The sequence below is a fragment of the Morus notabilis genome, unplaced genomic scaffold, assembly GCF_000414095.1.
Source record: "Morus notabilis unplaced genomic scaffold, ASM41409v2 Scaffold277, whole genome shotgun sequence".
Classification (NCBI taxonomy): Eukaryota; Viridiplantae; Streptophyta; class Magnoliopsida; order Rosales; family Moraceae; genus Morus; species Morus notabilis.
In genome coordinates this window covers 359,569-371,009 of record NW_010363731.1, presented here as the reverse complement: position 1 = coordinate 371,009, position 11,441 = coordinate 359,569, and the positions used below count along the sequence as shown (strand labels likewise).

Below are 11,441 nucleotides of genomic sequence, written 5' to 3'. Positions count from 1 at the left end.
ATCTAAAATAACTAACCATATAATTAATGATTGGAGTGAATAAAACTTAAAAAAATTAAATTATTAACTATTTTAACCAAAAATATAAATTAATTAACGTAGTCGGAGTTGCTTAATAGCTCCAAATTTGCCACCAATAACTTTCTCTGCCAACCTTTGCTTGGATCAACCCCACGTTAGAAATCCCATATCATGATCCTAAGCCGAATAAAAACAAGGATCCTAAGCCGAATAAAAACAAGTCCATGACGCCGCATATATATATATATATATATATACACATATATATATATGCTGTTTTCCACGTGTAATTTAAAATTATCCAGATATGTTGTGCCACGTGGCAGCAATCATGAACATCACTGGCCAATCCCGGTGTCCCATCTCAATGCTAATCTTGCCACATCATAAGCCACTATTTAATTATCTCATCTCTAGCAAAAGTTTTGATTCTCTCTGTCTCTCTATATATAATTACTATATCCTCCTCATCTTCATGATGTATTCTATATATTATTATTTGGAACTAGGTACATTATGAATTAGACCCCACATGCCTAACTCTTAGAAATTTCCTTGCAGTCTTCTTGCTTTGCACTGCTGTCCTCCAAACTCTTCTTTTCTGCATAATGCATTCCAAACTTTTAATTTTGACAAAATACAAATCATAAACTTCAAAATCAATATCAGTTTTGGTCCCAATAGCAAACAAACATGAAATACAAAGATCGTCAGTATCATTAACTATGTCATGTTCAAATCTCGTGTCTCAAATTATCAATTTGATAACGCCATTAGTCACCGGACTTCAATTCATATTGATTTTAATATTTAGGTGTATTTTGTAAACATTTAAAGTCTAGAGTCTATTATGTAAAAAAAATAAGTAGTTTGGGTGAAATAGTACAATTTACTATGTAAATAATGCTCTATATATACTAAAAGGATTTCAAGCTCTTGTGTGCTTCTTCAAAGTTAGCTACTCAGCTTTTAGAGTAGAGTTTTTGCAGTCAAATTAAGTGTATGGAAGGGTTAAATGATTACAAGCCTGCAGTGGCTATGATTGGATTGCAATGCATCTATACTGGACTTGCTATTTTCACTAGAGCTGCTTTGTTACAAGGAATGAGCCCCAGGGTTTTTGTTGTCTACAGACAAGCTGCAGCCACTCTTATCATGGCTCCTATCGCTTATTTTACGAGGTGGTAGTCACATATTCTCTTATCTCTTATATTTTCTCTCTTTCTCTTCCTCTCATTCTTGTTTTGTTTTGGCAGGAGCAATCCATACAGGACTTCGCTGGGATTGAGGAGCTTTTCTTTGATATTTGTGACTGCTCTTATTGGGTAGGTAGATGAGTTTGATCTATTGATCATTTTCTTTTTTAAGGAAAATTTCGTTTCATGTAGACAAATTATAAACACAAAACTAGTCGTAAATGACCACTTATTTTACATGAGAATTCGACCCGACCACACAAATTACAAGGGAGTTTAATCTATTCATTTGGTGCACAGAATATTGCAATATTTGGATAAGATAGTCTTAGAGGATTGGATTGAATTTTATAGGAATGGATAGGATAAAATTTTAGTTTCATTTAAATACCATGTCTTATGTTATGTAATAATGATCGGGGCCTTTTGGCAAAAATCTGTGGGACAAAAATATAATTTTTATAAAATACTTAACTCGCATAATATTGTATTTTGACCCTTCAATTTTAAAAAAAAAAAATAGTTTGGACCCGAAACTTTATAAATCCTTTCAACTAGATCCCTGAACCTTTTCACAATGTTCTCTAGTTAACAGTGTTAACAATGTGATGTGTTTAGTGTCATGCTTCCATAGGGATAGCCGTATCCCCTTCCAGATGGATTCGAGCATGGACTTGATAAAAGTTTATCCACTCGAGTCTTAAAAATTTTCACCAAACACAATTTTAAAATTTAATACTATCCGGTCTTCCTAATCACGTGCATCAAACAAACCTCTATAGATTGATGAAACTTTATATAATAGTTAGTTTTAATGGATGATCTGATTAGTTTACTAAAGTTCAATTTTTTGACTTCCCCTTGCAGAGTCACAGCCAATCAGAATGCCTATTTTGAGGGCTTATACTTGTCCTCTTCATCAATAACAACTGCAATGACTAATCTAATTCCTGCAATCACCTTTGTCATGGCAGCTATGGTTGGGTAAAGACAACTCATAAAAATGATTTGATTTGAAGGCGTTTGGAGCAATGAATACAATAGATTCTATGAAATCTGATACAAACACATCTTAATCATAACTCTTTTAAATTTCTCAATATTAGTACCATCAAAAGTGGCTGAGCTAGGAGCTAATAATAATATTTTATTAAATGCAGACATAATTACGTGTTTAAATTATTTTGTGAGGACACAATTACTTTTTTTTCTTTTTGAATTGGTGGCACAACTCATGACATTTTAAAAAAATTTTAGGGTTAAAACATAAATTTTTAAATTTTGAGTTGGAACACATGCCCCACTTAAATTAATGTCCCTGCAGTATATATTCGTAATGTAGTGAATGAATATAAAGCCAAAACCTTAAAGTAAAAATGGCCGTTGGTGGCTACTTGTGTTTTATACATAGAATTCATTAATTTGATTCTTACTTTTTTTTAAAAAAAAATCCTTTTGTAGATTAGAGAAAGTTAATACAAGAAGTTTGAGAAGTATTGCCAAGATAATAGGTACATTCTTGTGTGTTGGTGGAGCAGTTTGTATGGCATTAATTAAAGGTCCGAGGCTATTAAACACACAGCTTTTGCCACCAAAATCACTACTCTTTGGCATGAAAGGCGGCGAAAATTTGCAGTTGGGTTGTCTTCTTCTCTTTGTGTGCTGTTGTTGCTGGTCGTTTTGGATGATTATGCAGGTTCTACAAAGCCACATTGAATTTATTCATTATATGTTTTTAAGTTTGAAAAGTTCCTAAAATTTGCTTCAAATTTGCAAGCAGGTCCCTATTTCAGCAAGCTGCCCGGACCACTTGTATTCAACACTTTGGATGTGTTTCTTCACAACTATCCAATCTGCAATATTTACATTTTTCGTAGAGAATGATTTAGAAGTATGGCGTCTGCATTCTTTTCTTGAAATTGGGAGCTGTTTATATGCAGTAAGTAATTTTTTTTTTTTAAGTATATCTTTGTGGTTATTAGTACTATTAGTCTCTAAATTTTGAGCATAATGTTACTTTAGTCTTTGAATTTTTAATTTTAACAGATTACTACTTGAATTTTTGTTTTTTTGATAGCTTTTGTTCCTGATACTAAAATTTTCAAACGATTTTTAAAAATTAACACCGACAATCCTGTTTCTATTGCATAATAACTTAAAATATTAGAAAAATAGTTGTATTATATATGAGCAAACTTTTCTCTTTACTATTACCACTTTTAGCAAGTAAAATAACTATTTACGTAAAACTCCGTAGTTATTATGCAATATAGATAGAGTATCTATACTAAATTTCAAAAATCCTTTGTCAAATTCAGTGTCAAAGATCAAAAATATCAAGAACCAAAAATCCAGGTACTAATCTATCAAAATAAAAAATTTAGAAACCAAAATGTCACTGTACTTAAGATTCAGCGACCAACAGTGCTAATAATCCTTTTTTTGTTAATATTATTGTTTCCCTTTTTTTAAGGTGGGTGTGTTTGTTAAAATCTATAGAATGTGTTTTGTCTTTAACTGACATATAATTAACTGACAGGGAATTGGTACTTCAGTGTCCTTTTTTGTTCAAGCATGGTGCATAGCACTAAGAGGTCCTCTCTTTGCTGCAATGTTCAGCCCTCTTTGCACAGTCATTACAACTGTCATAGCTTCTTTGTTCCTCCATGAAAAGTTGTATACTGGAAGGTACTTCATCGTTGAATTTTTTTTTATTTTATTTTTTACAAAAACACACATTTTTCATTTCACACAATCCAAATCTCTATTTGTTGTATGAAAACGAATATAAAATCCCTTTAAATTAAATCAAACTGAATTTCATACACTATAGTTCAAATACGTATATATTATTATACTAGCTTTATAAGTGAAATTCTAATAATTGCCTTCTTTTTTCTTATATTATACATACATTAATCAGCTTATTAGGAGCTTTTAGTGTGATGTTTGGCCTCTATGTTGTTCTTTGGGGGAAGGCAAAAGACCTTCAAGTCATAAAGCAGGACAATATAGATGTTCTAAGGCATGAAATTCATGATAACAGAGAAAATATAAGGATGTGGATAGATCAACCTTCAGAGAAAATCAGTACAAGTTGTGAAGCTGATTTGATAGAATCACTTCTTCCTGCTAAATCAACTTACGAGAATGAGGATGGGGCGGATAAGTAATTTTTGTATTATTTGTTTATGCTTCCATATGTACAAGAGATTTTTAGAAAAGAATCTCTTCACTCTATGATGGAATGTCAGAAAATAAAATAAAATGATAATACGTGTGATCTGGGGACCATAACTACTATATATAGATAACTTCTGTAACACCCGATTAAATTGAATGAAATTAATTAATCTAATATGGTAATTAGTGTTAATTAACCTGAGATTAATAAAAGATTTTCAGTTAAAATTATCATGTAAAAGATTTTTTCTCCTTTAAAAAGGATTGTTTTAGAATTGACGCTGTTGTTGCCTAAATAAATTTAAAGTGTCAATAATTAATTTTTAGAATAAAAATAATGAGTCATTTCATATTTTAGTTAAATTAAACTTTAAATTTTAAATAGTAAATTTATACAAAAAGTCCAAACTCATTTTTTCATTCTTACTTTTTCCTTTTTCTTTCTTTTTCTTTTTCTTTCTTTTTCTTTCCTTCCCCGAGACACTCTCTCTCTCTCTCTCTCTCTCTCTCTCTCGTGGAGCTCTCTCTCTCTCTCTTCTTTCCAAAATTTTTTCTTCAATTTCAAAACTCTATAACTCACTCATTCTTAATCGGAATTGAGTGATTCTTGTTCCTATGAGTTCACAATGAAGAGAGGGACGAAATGATATCCATATTGCTCATGGAAATCTGCCATGCCCGGTAGCTCGCCGTGAGCCGCCATCTCCGGCAGTGGAGGTTGACACCACTTGCTTCAAAATGTTGAGGACGACGTCGGGATGCTAAGCCCTCAAGAAATTTTAAGGAAAGAGCTTCTATGTTTGAGGTAGGTTTTTTCCTCTTTCCTCATTCTTTGTTTAAATCTAGATTTTGCTCTTGTTAATGGTTAAATTGGAGATTTATGAAAAGGTATTGCTGATTAACCTTTGAGATCATGGGATTCCACTGGAATTGGTTGAATTTCTGAAATTTGCAGGATGAAATTCTAGAATTTAACTTCCTTGATAGTTTATGGTTTAAACCTGAGTTTTGATGAAATATAGTGAAAACTATATGAGTTTAGATTTCAAAATCTTAATTTCGTATTTGGAAACTGGTTAAAGCGATATTCATGAGTTATTTTGAAATCACAACCAGAAACCCAGGTTTTTGGTATTTTTCTCGCCAAGGCGGCAAGCTGATTTAGAACTGAAGAACACCCCCAATCGACCATTCTGGGCGACCGGAATAGGTACCACCAGTGGAATTGTACTTCTCTGTCACCGGTTGACCGGTGAAAGCTAATTCCGCCTAAATCTTTTGAAAAATCAAATTTTAAGCCAAAATTTACCGTATTACTCGAGTTTTAACCATGACTAAGAATGATAATATATTTCTCATCCTTTTTTAAAGTGTTTTAAGGAATTCTACCTTTTGGCGAAGAATTCAATTTTTCTTGATAAGAGATTTTAAGAAGATTTTTGAAAAGTCTATGAATAAATATATGTGGAGTAATCATACATATATGAAAAATCTTCTGGAAAACTTGCTATTCGCGAATCATAGTTTACGAAAGTGGAAATTTCAGAAAAGAAAATATGTCTTGAATTAGAATTAAATTTGAGCATGAAAATATGTCTTGAAGTAGAATTAAATTTGAGCATGGTGTATAAACATGTAGAGCTCTCAGCATTGTTCTGATAAGCAATTTGCCCTTGAACACTGGCCTGATGAGCAAATTAGATATTTAGTGTGCTTGATTGTCTGAAGATTAGGATATGCGGCGTGTATCCTTAGGGGCAGGTCCCAGAACCCACGTGGGGTGTATATTGGCTTAGCATTGATGTTAGACTTTATGTTTGGTACTATTAGAAAGCATTCCAGTTAATGGTGCTTGACTTCTAGTCTTCTCTTATGAACTTCAAGTTCTAGGATGCTTTAGAATTTAAATGGAATTACAAGTACTTGGTACTTGATGATTACCTGCAGGATTAGATTCCTTGTATTGTTGGAAATGAATTTGAGAAAGTTTTAGTATTTAAAAAGAAAGTTTTAAAACACTTGGTTATCCGTTTTATTCAAATATGTTCAAACCTGTTGAGATTTTCAGTTTTGAGTTTACCCCTCGCAGGTGTCAAGGTTTTGAATAGAGGATTCAAATACTGAAACTATTGTTTGTAAATTGTTTTTCATCATAAATATCAATATATTTTGCTCTGGAGACTTTCTTTTACAAATAATATCAAAACAGTCCACAAATTTAAACTTTTCACATCTTAAGGACAATGCCGACCAATAAAGATCATATACAAATATACAGTACAACTTTAGAATTTAAAAACTGTAAATTTCCAATTAAAATAAACCACCTCGTATCTCGAGTCTTCAATCCGTTGACGTCAGCTTACCATGTTGCTAGTCAAGCTACTGACTCTGAAGGGGGGAAAACATTTAAAACAGGGGTGAGCTGGATGCCCAGTAGGAGAGTAAGAGTGGTTTATAATGAAAAATAATTTAGAAACAATAGTTTCAGTATTTGAAATCCTCTATTCAAAACCTTGACACATGCGAGGGGTAAACTCAAAACTAAAAATCTCAACAAGTTTGAACATCTTTAAATAAAACGGATAACCAAGTGTTTTAAAACCATTTTTTTAAATGTTACCGGTGTTTGACTTCTAGTCTTCTCTTATGAACTTCAAGTTCTAGGATGCTTTAGAATTTAAATGGAATTACACTTGGTACTTGATGATTACCTGCAAGATTAGATTCCTTGTACTGTTGGCAATGGGACAAGGTCCCACACATAATTGTCCTTCATGAACTTAATCTCCTTATTCATGGCATGCATCAATCCACTTCTGAGAGTTAGAACTTTTATGGCTTGACGGAAGTTGATCGGATCATCTTCCATCACTCCAATGTCAATCTAATGGTCTTTGAGAAATACAATGTAGTCTTCCGGCACTACACTTCTCTTTTCTCTCGTAGATCTCCTTAATGGTATAGGTTCTGGAGGTTGTAGAGTTTTTTCTTCTGGATTAATTTCTTAAATGAAAGGCTCTCCGATATTGTCTTGATCTGTTGTGTCATGAACAAGGTCAGGAATGGAATTCCAATCACTGTCAATAGCACCCGTGGGAATATCAGCATATTACTCTTCAAAGATAAAGTTCCTAATTGTATCTACCCCCCCCCCCCCCCCCCCCCCCCCCCCCCCCCCACCACCACAACCCCCCCCCCCCCGCGCGTAAACTCGACATCCTCAAAGAACTGGGCATTTCCCGACTTGAAAATTGACTAAGTCGTGGGATCATAAAACTTGTACCCCTGGATCTTTCAGAGTATTCAAGAAAATAGCAACTCATAGTTCTTGAGTCCAGTTTCTTTTCATTATGCCTATAAGGCCTTGCCTCAGCTGGACATCCCCAAATGTGCAAGTGCTTTAAACTAGGCTTTTTGCCTATCCAAAGTTCATAAGGGGTTTGGCAGTCGCTTTAGTTGGAACCCTGTTAAAGATATATGCTGCAATCTTAAGCGCTTCTCCCCATAGTGATGCTGGTATGGTAGAATAACAAATCATACCCCTCACCACGTCTTTAAGTGTCTTGTTTCATCTTTTAGTAATACCATTCATAGTGGGCGAACCCGGCATAGTATATTATGGGACGATACTACATTTCTCTAGAAATTTAGTAAATAGTCCTGGACGTTGTTCACCTAAACCGTCATATCTACCATAGTACTCACCACCACGATCAGATCTGACAGTTTTAATCTTTTTGCTTAGCCGGTTCTCAACTTTAGACTTATAATTTTTTAACACATCCAACGATTGTGACTTTTCACGAATGAGATATCTATAGTCATATTTGGAATAATTGTCTATGGATGTTATAAAATATTGTTGGCCATTCTAAGCAACCATAGGGAATGGCTCACAAATGTCCGTCTGTATAAGTTCTAAGACATCCAAAGTCATGTTGGCTTCAAATCTCCTTTTATTGGTTTGTTTCCCCTTATACAATTAACACAAACATCAAAATCAATAAAATCTAAAGGGTCTATAATTTTGTCTGACACAAGTCTCTCTATTCTTCATCTAGAGATACGACCTAATCTCTTATGCCATAACGTAGCTGAATTCTCACTGGTTAATTTTCTCTTTATACCTCGCATACTTAATTGCAAGGATTCATTAAATGAAGTAATTTTATCAATCAACTATAGATTATCATAACCTGATAAAAAACCGGAACCAACTAATTTTCAATCATGAAACAAATTAAATTTTCCATTCCCAAATGAACAAGAATAACTTGATTTGTCCAACAGAAATAGAAATCTAATTCCGTCTAAAAGGCGATACAATAAATATCTCATTAAGATCCAAATAAAATCTAGTCTTTTATAAAAATCTAAATTTTCTTACCTCCTCAACTTGAATCATCTTGCCATCACCCACATATATATATATATATATATATATCTTTCACCATCACTTGGCTTTTGGCAACTCAGGCAACCCTGGATAGACACACTGATATGAGTTGTTGCACCAGAATCTATCCACTGCGTGTGTCTAGGTACTAAAGTTAAATTGACCTCAGAACAAACCAAAATAAGAAGCATGCAATGCTTCTTTTTATGCCCTTTAACACAACAGAAGAAACAACTAGTACCTTCCAATTGGCCCGATTTCTTTTGATGTTTCTTTTGAGGTGTCGTATCTGCAGCTTCCTTATCCTTCTTCCTTTTGTTTCCTTTGTCCTTGTTCTTAGAGGTTGAGAACAGGTGAGCACTTTCTGCCTTATCTTGCTTCAGTCCTTCCTCTTCCTGAACACAATGTGAGATAAGCTCATTCAGAGACCAAGTCTCTTTCTGACAGTTGTAGCTTACCTTAAACTAGCTAAACTATGTCAGAAGGGATTTCAAAGGCAGATGCACTAGCAAGTCCTCAAAGAGTTCTAGCTTAAGTGCTTTTAACTTTGAAGTAAGATGAGACATCGCCATAATGTACTCCCTGATACTACCTTTGCCTTTATACCTCATTAAAATTAGGTTTGTCAAGAGCATACCTATTTCAGCCTTTTCATTTTGACAAATCTCTTTTCAACGTCTGCAAGGAACTCTTTAGCCGTAGTAATCTTTTCAGATATTGTGCCCCTGAATGCTTCCAAAATGACCTTCTTCATATCATACACATGCAATTTTATTTCTCCTACCTTTCCATATCCTTTTTTGCATTAGAGGTACTCTTATTCGTAAGAGGTGTAAAAGAATCAACCCTTAACGCCAGGTCGAGATCCATGACTCTGAGAACTATCAGAAGGTTCTCTTGTCATGACTTGAATTAGTGTCATTTAACATAGGAATAGAGTTGATGTTTGCAGTAATATTAACAGGAGAGTTTGTAGCTAAATCCATAGAACAATAAACAAACAAATCAAGCTCACATAAGCCTCAAAACAAAAATAACAATAAAATTCAAATAAAGGTAAACCTCATCTCAAGATACCGGGCACTCCATTAATATCTTGTCTTCTAACAAAAATATTAACTTGTAAGTGATATCTTGGTGTAGAAATCAAACACTAATAATAAGAACATGTCGAACAATAAATCTTCCTTTGGGCCGATGTATTGTTCACATATAAAACCGAATAATCATCACACGTTTATTACCACAGGTACCAATGCAATTCCATTAAATAGTGACCTTTATTTGGGCCGGTCAATATTCACATAAGTTACATGCACACAACCGTTTATGTTCCAAAACAAATTAATTTCCATAAGAGATGTCACTTTGGTGACATGTTGTTTCAATTAATTTATCTCAAAAAATATATATAAACATACCAATATTTAAATTTAAATTGCAGCAAAATTGACCCAGAAATATTTAAAAAAATTTTGTCAAAGTCAACTTCAATGGCCAACGGTCAAACCCAACCATAAGGTCAATGGTCAAAGTCAACCATACACGGTCAATTGGGTTAGGACTACACCGGGTCGGCTCCATCCTTTTTTCTAATTTATGGCGCGCAGCCTTTCATAAGCCACGGGCCCAATTGGGCCTATGGTTCCCTTAATGGCCCGCAAGCCAAATATTTTTTTTGAGAGAAAGAGGAAAATAGGTCAAGACTTGAGATGAATTAAAATTAATAGGCCAATAGTTTACATAAGTTAATAAATAGGCCAAATTACTATTTTCGTCCATAACTTGTCTGGTTCATAACTTGTCTGGTTATGAACCATAACTTGACAAGTTATTGTCCATAACTTTTCTGGTTATGAACCATAACTTGACAAGTTATGGCCTATTAATTTCTATAACTAAAAATTGGCCTATATACTTTCTTAAGCTTTTCATATTGGCCTATTTTTTACTATTTCTCTTTTTTTTATTAATAGTTGCGAGCCAAAGCCCGCAGCTTCATTCTTCAACTACGGGCCTAATTGGGCCCATCCTATGTTGCTAGCTACTCTAGGCCGAAGCCCAAAGTCTGCTGCCTTAAGGGTCATAACTAGCGCTGAAACTTTGGACGGGCCGCCCACGACCACCGAAAATTCTAAATTTTTACCCGATGAACGAGCTTGCCTGAGCCTGAATTTTTAAGCTACCTGACACGACCCGAGCAAGGCTTTGGACGGGCTTCAGGCAAGTTTTGGCTGCCCGAGCCCGGTCGGGCAACTTGAGACCGCCCGAGGTGCCCGACCTAATTTTTTAATATTTTTTATATATTTATATACTATTATATATATTATATATAATTTTGTTTATTAATTATATATGTATGTATATAAATAACTTTTAAGTTATTTATTGTAAAAATTATAGAAAAATTATAATGGAGATTGCAATTTGAAATTTGAACACGAACTATATAAAAAATTATTTATTTATTAATTTTTAAATTTGTAATTCATGATTGGTAAGGAAAAAGAGTGCAATCATTCTGGGACGAACTTACAAAGACTGTTGCACGCCCGCCGCCCAGAGTTCCACCACTAGTCGCAAAAACTATTGCGAACCTGAAGCTTGCGGCCGGCGCCGCCGCCCCCCCTCCCCTTCGTCCC

General features: G+C 34.1%; 1 protein-coding gene and 1 long non-coding RNA gene across 2 annotated transcripts in view; both read left to right on the top strand.

Annotated features, from left to right (window-relative positions):
* Nucleotides 1-975: 975 nt before the first annotated feature.
* On the top strand, nt 976-4,500 carry LOC21405793 (WAT1-related protein At4g30420). The gene is made up of 7 exons (XM_024169943.1): nt 976-1,202; nt 1,278-1,346; nt 2,085-2,201; nt 2,679-2,913; nt 2,998-3,156; nt 3,757-3,905; nt 4,141-4,500. The coding sequence occupies exons 1-7, from the start codon at nt 1,024-1,026 to the stop codon at nt 4,388-4,390; spliced, it is 1,158 nt and encodes a 385-aa protein (XP_024025711.1). The 5' UTR covers nt 976-1,023; the 3' UTR covers nt 4,391-4,500.
* A 449-nt stretch (nt 4,501-4,949) lies between these two features.
* Nucleotides 4,950-11,441, top strand: part of LOC21405792 — an 11,431-nt gene continuing 4,939 nt past the window's right edge. The window contains exon 1 of the long non-coding RNA XR_002902777.1: nt 4,950-5,205. This is a non-coding gene — a long non-coding RNA (uncharacterized LOC21405792). The remainder of the gene's footprint in view (nt 5,206-11,441) is intronic.